This window comes from Anser anser (genome assembly GCF_964211835.1).
Source record: "Anser anser genome assembly, chromosome: 3".
Classification (NCBI taxonomy): Eukaryota; Metazoa; Chordata; class Aves; order Anseriformes; family Anatidae; genus Anser; species Anser anser.
Genome location: NC_139722.1, coordinates 21,699,533 through 21,716,511, shown reverse-complemented (window position 1 = coordinate 21,716,511; position 16,979 = coordinate 21,699,533). Strand labels below are relative to the sequence as shown.

Genomic DNA, 16,979 nt, shown 5'->3' with positions numbered 1-16,979 from the left:
AAAAATCCCTCTAGCTTAGAAATAATGCTTTCCTAATATTTGTACCCTCCAAAGGCAAGTGTTGTACAGCTTGCTTTCTCAAAACATAGGTTTTACAGATGAGGAGAACCCATGAGAATAAGAACATCATAAAACTGATCTCATATTGCTTTCCGAAGCAATGCTAATGTACATTTGAGTATAGGAATTTATTTTTAAAATGAAAGAAGGGGGTGTTTGAATGGATGACTAGAAAAGTCCAATTTTAAGGTGGGGAGCATAACCTCCGCTGTAGCTATTAGGAAGCTGGTTCTCTTCAGCAGATTTGGAGAAAGCATATTTCCATATATAGCTTCATCAATATCTCAATGAGCACTTGCTTTGGGAGAAGAGCTTCCTCAGTACAAGTGCTTGAATGTCAATTTGGTAACAGCACTACTGAATTCCAGTAAAATGTTGCAGTGTTAGTAGCTGTACTCAGGGAGAGGATCCAGAATAAACCTCCTGGATAACTTGCTTAAAACTCAAGAGATCTGCAAAGACCAATGAACTTTTTCTTACCATGCTGTTTATTTCTGTCTACTTTCTCTAAATTTCCTGTAAGGCCAGTATATGTGGGTTTTGTCTTTCAAACTGTAGAACATCTGGGCAAGGAAACATTATTAAAAGAAAATACACGTTCAGTTGTTGAAACCTTTCTTTCTGGGAACAATAGTTTTAACACTTAGCTTGCAAAATGGATTGTGCTTTCTTGAAGGGGACGTCTCTGGTCTCTTGTCACAGGATTTTTCATGTCACTTTATGATGGATAAGTGTAGAAAAAATGAATTCAGGCATTGTAGACAAAGCTTTCTGCACAAGTACCTCTTCAGGCTTAACTCTTTTCTTAGGTCTTTTGATAAGATCAATGATTAATCAAGAGATGGGGTCCAAGCTAAGAGTTAGTGATTATGTATAAGCTAGTAGGAGCTCAAAAAAGGTTGAACAAGGTGTTCTCCCCAGTAGCTATTCATTTACATGACCGCTGAAACATCACCAAGGTGCTTGTGGGGAGATGGCAGGAAGGTGAAGCTTTTCTATCCAGGACTGGTGGTTCAAGGATTTCTCACCTTGGTGAAGATGATTCCTTAGCTGTGGAGGAAAGCCATTTATTGAAGAGACTTATCTGATGATAGTACACTCTTCTGTAAGCTGCAATCTCCATGCAGGATTACTTTAAGAATCTGCACCAAGTCACTTGTATGGTGCCTCTACGCGTTCTGTTAAACTTACAATTGGAATCAAGATTACCTATTTTCCTCCAAATCTCTCTTCCTTCCTCCTCACCTCCCCCCATCCTGCAATATCTGGTTGACCACGTAGAATTTATGAAACAAAGGATGTTCTGCAATAGACAAATGTTTTAGTGGTACTTTATAATTTTATAGAACATGTTTCAATCACTTGAAGCAACATGCATGCATTCATATAAAGATGATAATTTTGTTGATGACTAGATTATTTACATATATTTCTTTTTTTTACTCAAATGCAAGCATCATTTGATTAAGTAGTAGCAGATTGCAGGTGTCATGAGAAGGTGGCCCATAAGAGGAAGAGGCATATAAGAATACTGCTACTTCTGTGGAAATAATTGGGTTACCATGTGTTCTGCTACTGTCTAATTTTAGTTTTTCCATGTGATTAAGCAGTTGTAGCTTACTGGTTTTAATGAGCGGTTCAATTGCAATGCCTCTGCCAGAAGAGACCTGTATTTCGAGCAGCCTTGTTACACTTGTGTAGGAAGATGCTTGTTTTTAGAAGAAATTTAAAAATTAATGTGTGTTTAGCCTGCAAATGTACTGTGTTAATTTATTGCCAAAATCTAGTCAAACGTATGTCATGTCACTAGTGAACTCTGGGGTTTTAAAGCTAGTTTATTCTCATGCAGTTTAGGACTTACTATATTAATTTTGATTTTATTACATGGGAGGGAGAGATAGGGACTGCTGAAGACAGACTTGCACTGAATATTTTTATTTTTTAATGTCTTCAACCACCTTTAAATCACTTTTTTTCTTCTATTTGAAAATGTTTTATTCCCACACAGTGTTCATAAGGAACGTACTGAAACGTCTCTATCCTGAAACTTCATCATCTCTTGTGCATACTTCGAGTGGAGAGGAGGAGGTGGTTCTCAGAAATCCGGGCTCAAAATCCAGAGAAAAGGATTTGGAAAATGTTCAGACTCTGTCAGCAGCTGCTAGTACATCAAGTGATGCACCCAGCAAATCATTTCAAGGTGAGACTGCATGCTCTTTTTTTTTTTTTTTTTTTCTGGTAATATGCTCTTAAATATAGTTCCTTTACTTGAGAACAGTGTAGTATCTACTTTTTTCATTCAATTGATGTTAGGAGACAAATCTGAATAAAAGTGCTCGTGGTACTTGATACCTAGAATACTTGCAGTCAGCGCATAAGTCCTCTGACAGCCAAGAAATAGCCTTGGTGTATATGTGTGTATGCAGTGTCTAGCAGTAGCTAATATGAAGCTGGAGCCATGAGCTGGACTTCTGATCCTACTGGGTCCCTTCCAGCTAGGGATATCCTATGATTCTATAAATGCCTTTTATCTGTTTAACAGTGAGAAAATTAATTATACTGGTACAGCTCTGCTCAACTGTTAGAGTTTGGAAGGATTAGATTGGAGGGAGTACAATGATCAGCAGTAATTTCCTGCCCTTGTGTTGCAACAGAAACCCCAGGTGGTTGTAAACCCAACAGAAGGTAAATACTAGTTCAGGCAATACATCCGTGCCCTGCTAAAGAGCGTTATTTTCAGTGTGTGTGTGTGCGCTGAAAGCGATGTGAATATTTTGACAGGTAAGCTAAAGTCTTTTTTTCAAATGGTTGTAAAACATAGGTGCTATTGCCAAAAGGTGACAGAGCTGTGAAATGAAGTAGCTGTGGTATTACTTGTGGGTGAAAGGCTCTGTGCTTACATGTAGAACAAGTGTGAATTGCTTTGTGTTGTAGCTCATCTAAAATCAAATTTTGCTGTAACTGAAAGAGGTCATTAAACTGTTTGACTTGAAATACAAAGGCACGTTTCCTTAGAGTATAAAAAGCTTTCTCTGGGGACGGTGCTTAGCTAGACCTGTTACTTACAAACAGAGAAGAACTGATCACAGATATGGTGAGGGACAGGAGATTAAAGTCCCAAAAGAAATGAGTATATTGGCTAGCAGAATTAGAAACCTGTACTATGTGAGAACAGACTTGTGTTGTTCAGGGATCTTGGTAGGATCCAACGGAAGACTGGTCTGAATATATAAAGGAGGTTGGGAGAGTTGGTTGATCGTCAAGAATAACCTTCTCGAAGCACAATAACAGCCCATTTTGTCATGCAGAAAGCTGAGCAAGTGTGGCTGGGTACCTGACTGAGCTTAGATATGTCAGAAGCAGCAAAGGGAAGGTGAGGCAAGGCTAGCTGGGACTGCAAGGCAGTCACAGGGGCAGTATCTTCACTGTGGAAGCAGTCCCACGGTACCTGAAAACAGAACAGAGCAGGTGTGGTAACAATAACCAGGCTCAACCAACAGTCCAGTCACACAAGGCAAATCACCAGGTCTGTGGTCAAGCCAGTGAGTAAAATCTGAGTCAGGGTGTGCCACAGTCGGGGTATGTGGCCAGGCGCAGGCATGCTGCAGCCTGATTCAGGCTGGGATTGAGGGTCAGAGCCTCAGCTTGAAAGGCAGCTCCTGAGTGAAGTGAGGAGAGGCCCCAGTGAGGTGGTGCTTACACATCTTCATAAACAACTCTTTCTTCACAGCAGTCTGGATCGACAGCTGGCCATAAGTGCAGGCAGCTAAGCTTGTAGGAGAGGGCTCTTGGACCCTATAGCACAAAAAGAAAATAGAGAGAAGGGGAAAGCAGACATTAGCTTTTGTGAAATGCGTTTGTAAGGCATTCATGAGATGTGGGAAGAAACAAGAAGCAACGGGGCAGCGTCTGGAAGGCTAAAGGAAATGTGACCTAACTGCTCAATGTGCAAGGAACTAGTAATTGAAGACAAGGAAAAGGCTGAGGTGCTTAGTGCCTCTTTTGCCTCAGGTTTTTACTGTTAAGATTTGTCCTCAGGCCTCCAAGGACCCTGAGCCTAATGATAAAGTCTATGGGAAAGAATCATTACCCAGAGTAGATGGTGATGATGGCTGGGGAGTACTCAAGCAAATTGCATGTTGGTGGGACAAGATGGTGTGCATCCAGGGAATCTGGCTACTGGCTTGTGAAGCTGCTTTCTATCATCTTTGAAAACTCATGGTGACTAGGAAAGACAAACATTATACCCATTTTTCAAGAAAGGCAAGAAGGAGGATCTGGGAAACTGCAAACATGTTATAGAGTAAATCCTTCTGGAACATATTTCCAAGCATGGGAGGGACTAAAAGGAGACAGGGAGCAGTAAGCCTTGATTTAACAAAGGCAGGTTGTACCTCATCAACCTGATTGCCTTCTATGATGGCATGATTGGCTTGAAGACAGGGATAACATCATACATGTTGCTTAATTTTTAGCACGTCCTTCAACGCAGCCTACCACAGTGAGTATTCTCATCACCAAAGGGGTGAGATATCAGCTAGGCAAGTGAATGATCGGATAGGTGGATAGACTGCCAGTCGTCAAAGTTGGTGATCAGCCATATGAAGTTCAATAGATGCCTTTGTGCTAGTGTGTACCTCGGGGATTAATACTGGACTGTAAAGCCCTGTGTCTGGCACAGAGTAACTTACAGTGCAGGCTGGGGATCAAAGCAGCTCTACCAAAAAGGACCTGGGGTGCTGGAGGACACCCAGCCAGGTGAGTCAGCAGAGTGCATCCTTGCAGCAAAGAAGGCTGACTACAAGTTGTGCTGTATTAGCAATATAGCCAGTAGGTCAAAGGAAGCAGTTGTACCTTTTGTGAGAATGTAGTAAGAGTAGCACCTTACTTGGGTGAGACTGTGTTGGAGTGAGGCCGTACTGGAAGTACTGTGACCAGTGGGATCCTTAGTAGAAGGAAGGTAGTGACAAACTAGAGCGAGTCTAGTGGCAGGCACCATGACGGTCAGAGAGCTGGATCACCTTACGTATGAGTAGAAACAGAGAGAATTGAGCTTCCTTAAGTTTTGAGACAAGTAGGAGGAAGTATCCTTACTTCAGCTACTAAGCGGGTGGAGGGAGTAAACAGAAGACTGAACGGTAGAACAAACACATTGAGGCAGGTGTGATTCCCTGGGGTGGGGAGGCAGGTAAAATTCAGCCTTGCGGCTGATCAAGCATTGGAATGGGTTGCTTGGAAGAGGGTTCTGGCATCTCTATTCTTGGAGATGCTAAAAACTGAGCAATGTACTGGGAAACTTGATCTAATTGAATCAGTCTTGAATGACTGATGACCTCTGTAAGTTCTTTCCAACGACCACTGTTCTATGCATCTGTTGCCTTTTTGTGTTTGTGGGTTTTTTTTGTTGTTTTGTTTGTGTTTTTGTTTTTTAACCAAAAGAAAAAAGCAAACCCTCACCCCTTCTGCAATGAGGATGGCTAGTAACAACCTGGCTACAGTGCTTTCGTACATCCGTCCATAATGGAATTTGCCTTTGAAGGTTTGTGTGGCTGTTGTCCTGTGTTGCATCCTGTTAAAGTTACAGAACATTGCCTCTTAGTCTCTACTTGTTGCATTTCTGTTTTTTTGCCCAGTGTGTTTTTCTAGATCCGTACTTTTCTGAAGCTGATTGATAATGAGGCACAATTTTGAAAGGCTGATAAAGCGTTAAACTTATGCTATAAAGTGATATTTAATAGCATTTGGAAAGAATTGTCCTTTGGAAACAGTTAACAGTGTTTATTTCCTATGATGAAGACACACTGAGTAAGTGTAACTACAGGGTAACATCTTATGCTGAAAATGCCTTCATTTGTACTGAGTGCTTGTTGTTCCTTATAAATTATGGTCTGCTCAAATTCCAGTTTGAAGTGGCAGGTGAGGAGAGCTTAGTTAATCTTGTGATGTGCAACTCCTCTGTTTTGTTAACTTTAAGAACACTGTTTTAGGAACCAGGTATAAACACGGGCTTTTTATCCAAAATCCCACTGCAGGTAAAATACAGCTCATGGGAAAGAGAAGGTGAAGCAAAAAAGGAACAGCTCCTTATCTCCTTATTTAGGATTTTCACAGTAAAGCAATAAGGCTGCCCTTTAAATTAGCAGCAAACTACCAGAGCTTATTTTCTGTTGGAGGCAAGTAAATGCTATGGTACTACAAAAGGGGTTCCGCCTTAATTGATGTTCTATAAATGTCTACTAAAAAAAAAGAGAAAAGTCTTGGAGCAGGTTGTAGGGATAAACTCACAGGAAAAGAGAAATCGGTTACCAGCTGTGATGCCGGTAGATAACTATTCTTTTCTGGTAATGGCTTCATTCAAATTTAATAAGAGCTCTTGCATGAGTAGTCATTTACATGTTGTGATTTTTATGGCATTGAACACAAAGTATATGTTTAGTGATAGGCTGTAAGATTTGGAGCAATCGACTGCGTAGTCTTGGAAAAAGAAAGGCATAAAGGAAAAAGAAAAGAAAAATTGATCAATTTTTCTGATCTTATATTAAGTAACCTCATTTTTTAGTACAACAAGGGTTATGGGCTTTGATAGTTATGGAAAAGCTGGCTGTTTAAGGGGGAGTAATCTGAGTTCAAGATGGAGAATGGAAAATGAGAGGGATTTTTAGCATAGATATGAACTCCTTCCTAGTTTGAGAGTGATTGTCAGTTCTACAAAAATGTACTGAAAACTTAAATTTAGTGTCAGTAAGAAATTGAGGACTTCCATAAAAGGAACTTGACTTAAGGTCCAAGTATTTTCTAGCATTAAGTGACAGCTTTTACTACAAAGCTTGTCACGATGTTCAGCTTGCCTTTAACACCAACTTTCAAATTGTGAAAATGGTGTTACCAATATTCACGAGCTAACCCCTCCCCCCCAGATTCGCGTATTTATTATAATGCCATTTGTAGCATTGCTGTAAGCATATCTTGAAGTATAATAGGAAATATGACCATAAAATTTTAAGATTGTACTTTTGAATCTTGATCCTGTAAATACTTGCATTTATATGCATCTTTTCAAATCACGTAAGTTAAAGTTAAGATGCTGAAGTATTCAAAACACCAGAACCAGTGTTTATGGCTGGTTCTCATTTAATCTTGAAAGGTGTTAATAGTTTAGTATCAGAAATGATTATCCCATAAAATTCCACACACGGTTCTGGAACTGAAGCTTACAGAATAGTTGGAGATGAAATAAAAATTCTGAGGGACACTGTCCTTTATGACTACAAACTGATCTTCTGAACTACATTTACATATTCTTACAGATGCTGGTAGTTCTGTTAGGGGTGGAGAAAACATGTGGAGATGCCACTCTTCTTCTGAATCCCAAAAGGGAGAATAATTGCTTATATCTCACTCTTAAAAAGATTTTTAAGTGACTTTAAAAAAAAAGAAATAAATCTGTGGCCAAAATTTTGGGAGTATACTTTCCCTTCGGATTCTAATTTTCCTAAATCGATTTTTTCCCCTATTCTGCCATAGTATTCAGTGAGAAAATTAATTTAACCAAAAAAAAAAGATTTATTTAGCACTAGGACAATTAAATAAGACTTTGTAAACATTTCTTCCTTTCAGGAATCTGATTTTTTCTATTGCAAGAGTTACAGCTCTTAATTTCAGAGGATTGTGAATAGAGTTTCTTCTTGCTTCAACATAAAATTTAAAGAGGTTCTAGACAGCCTGCTTTGTTACCTTAAACCTTTTAAAATCAAGGCAATTAACCTGAGCCTTGTTGAGTGCCGAAATATTAAAGAACAAATGGAAAACTGAAATCTCCTACAAAGAAGGGGATTTAACTTTCCTTTCCATGACCTTGCAAATATGCTTTCAAGTGTAAATACCTAAAAACTTCTTGTACTGAAGGAAAAGAAAAAGTGTCTAGCAGATGACTAAGGAAGCGTTTCTAAGTATAAATTACTCACTTAAATGTGGCCTTTGTCTAAATTTTGTATTTTGAGGATTGATTTTGTTCATTTCCAACCCTTTTTAGGGCAGGATCTACCTGCAACAAGGATTAATTTCATGGTGGTGTTTCTCTTGAGACCTGTAATTCTGTGATTTCTTTACTTTTGTTGATACTTTAAAATCTCACTAATTACTCATAAAACCTTTAATAGTACATATTCAAAATAGACTTCCATGCTTCTGGCTAGAAACTTCAGACTTGCTACCTTTCGAATTGAATTTTTAATGGCCTCCCTAATCCTGGGTCTTTTTCTTGGCCAGAATTACTAGCTATCTTTTAAGGGACTTGGGATTTACTGATTGATGTTTACCATCTTTGTTATAAAACTTAAAATCTAAGAATTGAAGATGAATAATTGTATACAGGTGAAATATATATATATATATTTTTTTTTCCTTCAATGCATGTTTCACTTTTGGCTTTTTTTCCCCTACTTCTGGAAACAAAATCGAAATGCAGAGGGCCTAGACAGTGTGAGATCTTGTGGAGACATCCTATCTATTCTTTTTTGTTTATTCCTTTTGTGGAAGTGTTAATGAAGAAAAATGTGAAGATATTACTATTCCAAAGTTCAAAGTTTTAATTCGGGGGATTGGGGGAGAATACTAAATTATTCTACCAGAGTAGACAAAAATGCAGTTTAATCCATGTTCTTAAAATAAAAACGTGAATCTTACCACCTGTGGAATATCCCAGCATCGCTGGGTTCCGTGTATGGATTTCCTGTTAAATTCAATGCAGCTGTTAGACTTTTCTTTCCTTGTGCGGGTTGTCCACCTTACCCTTTCCCTTAAAGTTATTAATGCTGTCAGTACACCGTGTTTCAGAAATTATCAGAGTTGGGATTAATGGACTGTCTCCTTACTAGCTCTACTCCTGTATTGACGGAAGCACCTAGAAGACAACACTTGTCAAAGAAATATATATATGTATATGGTCAGCACTGGCTTTCAGCTGAAGTGCATATGCTTAAGGACTCAGACTCTAGCAGCACACAGTGCAGTGAGCAGCTTTAGGGACTGGTTCAGCATCACTTCAGCGGTAAATTGCTCAGAAAGGCTGTCTATTGTGAATAAGCTCAAGAGCAATGGAGATTATAATTACACAACAAAGTGTTGTCACACAGTCTTGTGTTCTTCTCCCAAGAGTCTATAAATTCTCTCATTACATGCTTTATTACAATGGCTTTATGCTGTGCAAATGGAACAAATATATCCAAAAACGAATGTTTGACAGAAGACACCAACCTCCTGTGGTTATGGTGGAAACAGTGTTCAACCAGATTTCTGAGCTGGTAGCTATGTGCTTGAAAGGGAATGTAAAGATCTGGGGCTTGGGGGAGGAAAAAGATATTTATATCCTGTCTCTGTTCAGAGTGAGTGGGCTGCCTGTATAATATCTGTAACTTCAGTTGTGACAGAAACAGCCTTGTCGTTTGGTCTCTGGTTCCCCTAGCAATGCTTTTTTGCTGCTGGTTGACCCGTTCTTTCCTTTTCCAGTGTTCTTGCATGTGTACGTACACTTGCTCTTCTCTTCTACATCTTCATTTCAAACAGCTTAGCTTTCATAGAGAAATCTGCTGGCTTCTGTGACAACTGAAAGCAATTTAACAAATAGCTCATCTAATAGTATGTAGCAGTTGCTTAATTGGAGTAGAAAATGCCAGCTTTAGCTGTATGTATAAACAAGCTCTAAACCTAACTGTAGCCAGCTGCAGGGAAGCTCATTACCTCGAGAAAGGAAACAGAAAATGGCTTGTGTAAGGTTATCTCGATAAAATGGACTTGTTTCAACTAGAGGAAGGCTAACAGACAATCCTGAGGTAAACCTAACTTCATTGTAGTTCGTGTGTGTGTTGGCATTTGCACTGTCCACTCTGGCTCCCCGTTTGAAATTATTTTAATGCATTAATGACAAAACAGGTTGTGCGAGATGCCTCTCATGCTCCCATGTACGCTGTGAGTGTAGAACTTCAGCTGTCATTGTCAAAATTGTAGTTATTCAGTCAAACTTCATGTTTGCACTGCTTGCTTCCTACTTGTCTTTCCCACCAAATGTACCTTCTAACCGTTACTTGAAATGAGTGGAAGTGTTACACTGTGAATTTGTTACTGAATTAAGTTCAGGGCAAAGGATTTTCCATATTTTTTGTACTCCTGGGAGTTGCATTATTTTTGTAAGCAAATGAGAGTGGACTTTTACTGATGACTATGAAATAAAAATTGTGGGTTTGGGGGGAAAAGGAGTGGTTAAAACCTTAAACTTTGTTTACTTTTATTCTGGTGAGCACATCTGTTTGTTTCCTGGACTAGTTTCAGGTAAGTCCCAGTAATAACATAATCACTTAATCAGTGAGTGCAATTAGCTAATTACAACAGAGACATGGCCTTTTAGATTCAGTGCTGCTACATTATTTTTTAAATTCTATTGATTGACAGGTGGTATGAATTTGGCTTTTGGAAGGTGTGTTCATATTTGTGTGAACAAATAAGATCTACAGCACTAGGAGAAATGATAGAGCTATGTGCTAACTGAAGATCTTTAAGATAGCTTCATTCTTGTGTTTATACAACTTGATTTCTTAGACATATAACCAAAATATCATCTATTATCATATTCTAGGATGTATACAAGACAATGAAGCTGTTAAATAAGTAGCTTAATACTTTAGCTATATAGTGTTTCATCATTACCTCAGATATTCAGCTTTCAGGAAGTGAATACAAAGTCGTACAAGCTGCTAATTTTTTTTTGATAGTATATACCTCACCTGTATACAATTATTATTCTTCTGTCTCAGAATTCTAAAATTTTCATCTACCTGTAGTCAGATTCTGTTCTGGAAAGTATTTGTTTTCTTGGTTTCCTAGTTCATGGTTTTTCCCTACTTCATTCTCACTTCGTGTTGTGCTTTTTCCAAAGGAATGTTGGTGTTTCAATAGTTCATACATAGCTAAAGAGTGGGAAGAGGAAGAAGCATCTCTACTTTTCTTTGTTTTCTCTGTGGCAGTGTTTGCTAGGTCTAATGTAATGAAGCTGAGTTTGGGTAATAATAGTAAGTCTATCCTCAATTAAATGAGCTATAATACAGCCTTTCTTGATGTCTAAAAAAATAAAATCTTAAGAGTTAGCGTACTTGTGGGAGGTGGTGAGGCAAATAAATTTGAGCTCTCTCGTTCCTTGCTTTTTATGAATTTCCCATCCCAACTTTGGGCCTTGTAAAATGGCTATATCTTTATTGACCTCAATTTCCTTCTGAAGTTTTTGATTTCCATCAAGCTGAGGGAAAAGACAGTGATGAGGAAGTACTTTTGATTTTTTTTTAAGTTGCTTTCTTTTAATCTTCTAGTCCTCTGAGCATACTTATATTAAACTTCTTCAACCTGCAGACTTTAGTAATCTAATGAGGTATATAAATTCCTTGTTTGACGATGTCACTTTCATTGATAACTTCTTCAATTATTCCGTTGGAGATATTAACAGGAAACAAAATGGTTTACAAATGTGTTTTAATCCAAACTTATAGATGAGAGTGTCATTTTTCTCTGGCTACAAGAAAATGCTTGCAAGAAATAAAAAAAAAAAAAACAGTTCCTTGTTTTTTTTTCTTTGTATAGCTATATAATGACCTGTGGCATACTTTAAAATAGGAAAAGAAAAAAATCTTTATTAGTTTTTAGATCATCCTACACCTGTTTGAGCTCTTAAGAAAGAAATTGGATTCCTGCTTTTAATACAAATGAGTATATAATAAGGCCTAGTATTCAGTGGAAACAAATGTTAATCTTATACTATATAGAAGCTGCAATCTACGTGAAAATAAATACATGGCCATAAAAAGTGTGAGATGTGCAAATACGCTGGTAGAAATAAACTACCAGCATTTAGAGTCAGAGAAATCATGAGAGACAGTACAGCAAAATGCTAATAAATGGGAAAGACTTCAATGAGCCTGCGGCGTAAATAATGAGCCAGCTTTGAGAAATAGTTATGGGTGAATTGCCACAAAAAAAAACACGCCCTATCTAAAGTCCTTAAGAATGGGTACTTTGCCCTTAGTTGTGCATAAGCTCTAATAGCACTTTAGGCACTGAAGATCTCAGTGCTGCTGAACGACAACATTATAATTGCATACTTCTCAGCTGGATGATGAATCTGAATAAGGAAGTGTTAAGATGACCTGTGATGGGTGTTTGAACCTTAGATTTTAAATTAACTTTCAGTTTTATTAAAGCAAAACACTTTAAAAGCAGAACATAAAATCCAAAGTAGATGGCTTTTCCAATGTAGCCAGGGCTTAACAAAAATAATTACATTAGCACTACTTCTAGATGTATGAGACCTTTAATGTAAGGTAGGCATGTGGATCATTGTTAGTTTGGGTGCTGTTATTCATCTTTCCATTCCCCTTCCCCTCTAATCAAACTTGTGCTTGAATACATAGGCTGAAACATAGCTTTTTAAATGTGATGTAGACCCTTCTTTCCAAAAATATTGCAATACGCTTAGCTGAAAAGGCTTGGAGGTCTGTCCCACCAAATTTACGGCTGCCAGTGGGTGGTTATATCTAGTTCCATTGAAAAATCTAGTCATTGTCTTAGGACGTTGGAAAGGACGAATTGTAAGGCTGGGCAGCAGTTACCCTCTTCCTTTTCCATTGTGTCCAATTTGCATAGAATCATTAAGGTTGGAAAAGACCTCCCAGATCATCTGGTCTAACCATCACCCTATTACCAATGTCACCCACTAAACCATGTCCCTAAGCACCAGGTCCAACCTCTCCTTGAACACCCCCAGGGACAGTGACTCCACCACCTCCCTGGGCAACCTGTTCCAACGAGTGACTATGCCCGCGGGGAGAGAGCTGCTGTAGGCGTTGGTTCCAGCCATACCTTCCGTCTGTGTTAAGCCATGGATGAGTGCTGTTTCCCAGAGGAACTGCCTGGGGAAACCTTGTACTCATCCAGTCTCCTGAGAAGCTTGGTGGTCATGTGGTGCTTAGGGATGTGGTTTAGTGGGTAATATTGGTGGCTGGGGGACCGTTGGACCAGAAGATCTTGGAGGTCTTTTCCAGCCTTGCCTTTATGATTCTGTGAGGACCAGGTGCAGATTGTCATACATTAGTCTTAATTCCTCAAAGGAATTAAGGCAGGATGAAGGAGAAACTGCTGCTGATCATCCATCTTGGTAGCTTTCCAGCAGTGTGATAACTTGCACAAGCTGCTGTGGGCCAAGGGTCTGTGGGTAGAAGACCTAGTTTTATTTGTTTAATTGAAGTATTAAATCACCAATTCATAAAGGGAATGCTTGGGAAATAAAGGGAATGCTTGGGAAAGACTCCATAAGCACTGGCTTTGTTTACGTTATAGCCATTTCCATTAGTTGAGCAGAGGGAGCAGCACCTGTAACTTCAAATTTCTCTTTTTAATGAAGTGTCGCTTAGAGTGACATGGAGTGTCAGGATGGAGGTTGGAACGAAGTGACTTGAGTGACAGCATGCTGCCAGGCACAAGTGGTGTACAGCCTAAGAACAGGGAGCAGACTTGTATAATGTGGCCAGGCTTCTACTGCCAATTTGGGAGTGAAGCAAAAACATGCTATTTCTTGAATGTTGAAGGATAGCAGACCTTTTCAGTCTAAAGACAACTGTGTCCACTGTAGCAGAAAATAAGGTCAATCTAGAAATTTTAGTACTGCCATCTAAACCGCTACGCAGTGGCCAATGGTGTTGCTGAAAAGAGTATTGGAATAAAGTAGGCATATTGTACTGCTTCTGCTTCCCAATAATGTTGTCCAACAGTTCACAACCTGGGTATTTTCTGAGCTGGAGGTATGCACTTAATTATATTTTTTTCTTTCATTATTTATTTATTTGAATCTATGTAAATTGTACAACTTTGAGTAAAAATGCACACTCTGAAATCTTACCTGGCAAGCAAGGGAATTTATCATTCAAAACAGAATAGCAGACATCTTTAAAACCGTAAATCTGAAGTATACTCTGCAGAAGAAAATGATTTTTCAGTATTCTGATGCAGGTATTGGTGCCATTGAAATACATGACAATAGCAAATAGTGTAACTTGAGATCATTAGATATCCGAAAGCCATTCGGTTAACTTTTATTTAGAAAATGATGAAGAATCTTTGGAAGGTGTGTGTCTTTACCCAATGACTGGCTTGAGTGGCTCTCCTCATTTAAACAATAAAGTACATTTAATGAGGGGGATGGATTGGATACTAATGTTTGCAGATGAGAAATTATTTAAGGATTAATTAAATCAGAAAGATTGGGCACTTTAGAGGTGTTAAACAAGCTAAAACAATTACCGTGATAGTAAATTATGTCTATTAGCTCTTCGTAAGGGAGTTCCTTATCTTCGTGAAAGCTAAGTTCCCACCTGCAACAGTGACTTTGTACCTAGCAAAGTAGCACAAAGCTTCCATTAGTGTGATGGTTGTCACTTGGCTAAAACAAATGTCCTAGTTTCCATGTCATAGCCTCAGTCTAATTTATATTTAATGAAAATGAGGGCTAGAATATAGTCATATTCAACAAATAAAATGCACTAATGCAAACATTTTAAAGGAGACAGCAGACCACCTTCGAGCCTCACATTTGTCAAGATCCTTTCTTCTGTGGTGGGGTTACAGTAAATGCTAACCTGAAGGATATCGACTTCTGTAAAAAGCTCTGTCACTGGATTAATCAGACCTTGGCTTTGATCCAGCATCAATCCCTGCCTTCCTGGGGTTTTCTGTAAGGAACTCTTCTGAGGCTAAACTCTTCTCCTGCACTTCCCCAAGTGACTGCTGGGTGTTTCCTAGGAGTAACTTCCTAAAGCCAGGCACAGCCTCTTGGCTACTGTTTGGAAAAGTCTGCAAGAGGTTCTGGCTGACCACTGGTCCTGGGTCCTCTATTTGCTCTACTACTTCCACCCTGTGGAAACACAGGGATTGAAACCAGATGATCTTTAAGGTCCTTTTCAACCCAGGCCATTCTATGATTCTAGGAAACTCAGTGCTTGGTTATCCAGGCTTTCTGAGTTGCCGGAAAGCACTTGCCAGTAAAGACAGATAGGGAAACTGTATTTGGTGGAGGTGGCAGGGTTTTGGTAGCAGGAGTGCTGTGGGGGTGGCCTCTGTGAGAAGGGTCCAGGGACTGCCCTGTCTTGTTCCACAGCTAACAGCTAATTCCAGTTCCTTCCAAAATAGTCCCACAGCAGGACTGTGTTTGCTTCCCAATACCTGGACCTGTAATTAAATATTTATATTAACTGGCAATAAATTAACCTCTCCTAGTGAAGTCTGTTTTGCCCGCAGCAGTAACTGGTAAGTGATCTCCTTGGTTTTATCTCAGCCCAAGAGCTTTCCCATGCCTGTTTGCCCTGTTTGTTCCCTCCACCCCATACTCTCCAGCTGAGGGGAAGACGAGCGAGCAGCTGGGAGGGAGTTTGGTTGCTGGCCAGGGCCAACCCACCGCAGAAACACGAAGCCTCATTACTGCCCAGGGATTAATCTCTTTTACCAGCAAGCACAGGGCTGAGGTTATATGAATGCAGCTGTGGCCAGAACATGTTCAAAGTGTTGCCAGGTGTGACAGCACAAAGATGTTCAGGCTGAAGCCATGCTGAAATACCCGCACTCCAAGTTGCAGGTAGGAGAAGGCTTTAGAAGCTTTTAAGATTCCAAAATTAACCTGAAACAAAATACACTATCTTTACCTGAAATGAGGACAGACTGAGCAGTTGGCAACTTTACTTGGCTAAGATGAGGTGGAAGCTTTACTCTCAGCTCCTTAAGAGGTCCCGTACTTGTGTGTGGCAGGGCAGCACGCGATAACATAGCTAGCCGGGCTGCTGACATCCTTGCAGATGTAACCTTGGTAACGATGCGGTTTAGATGCACTTCCCCACTCCGTGCACAAGGTTGATTTATATGCAAAGGAGCCTTGTGTGGGGAAAGTTGTGGACTGGAATATGAATAGGAGACGAGTTGATTCAAAATATTTATTCTGTATTCTTAGTTTACCTTTAAGAACGATATTTGTTCTTTTTTGATTTCTTAAGCGTTCTTTAAATGTTTGTCTTTTTTTTATTGAATAAAATAAAACCACAGAAACTGTTAACTGTTTGCCTATGCTACCTGTGGATAAGCACCTAACACTTTCTGTGTGCAAATACAGTAAGACTTCTGAGTTTTCTCTTTGTGATGCATTAGACAAGAAAAAAACACCTACTATGCTTCTTGGATAAGTTTTGTTCAATTTCCCATAACACCTTAAAGTTACAAAAATGTGGCTCCCTCTAAACTGTAGTTCTTTTCTTAATGATGCTGCAACAAATCACTTAGAGATTCACTGATAATTGGTTTGATCTAGTTTCATTACTGGAAATATCAATTTGGTGAATTCATGACTTTTAGCTAGTAGGAAGAAGAGCATATTTGAGTACTTTCAGTATCTGATTATTTTCATTAGTTTTAAATATACGTATATATTTTAAAAATAGTACAATGTCATGTTTTTATGTGCTTATCGGCTTTGCAACAGTGTTTAGGACTTTATAATCAATCTGTCTCTGCTTAGCCCAGGGAGACTGGCCTCAGTCTGGAAGACTCCAGACTTCATGGTTTGAGACTGAGCAATTGATGTGCTGAGATTATACAGCTGTGCTCGGACTGTTTTTAAGATATGGTAACTGTGTGGTTTTACATACTTCTACAGGATTAACAAAGACTAATGCCTTATTCATGGTTTATAAACTACTTCAAGATGTACATAGAGTAAATAATATGGGGACTTCCATTTAAAAATTTCTTAAATTTCTTTTGAGTGCTTGCTCCTTTACATAATAACAGTTGTTAATGTTCTTCTTCACAAGAGTAGGTGTTAACAGATTTTCCCCCAAATT

General features: G+C 39.0%; 1 protein-coding gene across 2 annotated transcripts in view; it reads left to right on the top strand.

Moving 5' to 3' along the window:
• The window catches only part of ERICH1 (glutamate rich 1), a 99,027-nt gene that overhangs the window by 11,802 nt on the left and 70,246 nt on the right, over positions 1-16,979 (top strand). For both annotated transcript variants that reach the window (XR_014581077.1, XM_083827698.1), the window contains exon 2: positions 2,069-2,260. Coding sequence is in view for 1 of the 2 variants with exons in the window: in XM_083827698.1 (XP_083683824.1) it covers positions 2,069-2,260 (192 nt within the window). In the remaining variant the exon portion in view is untranslated. The remainder of the gene's footprint in view (positions 1-2,068; positions 2,261-16,979) is intronic.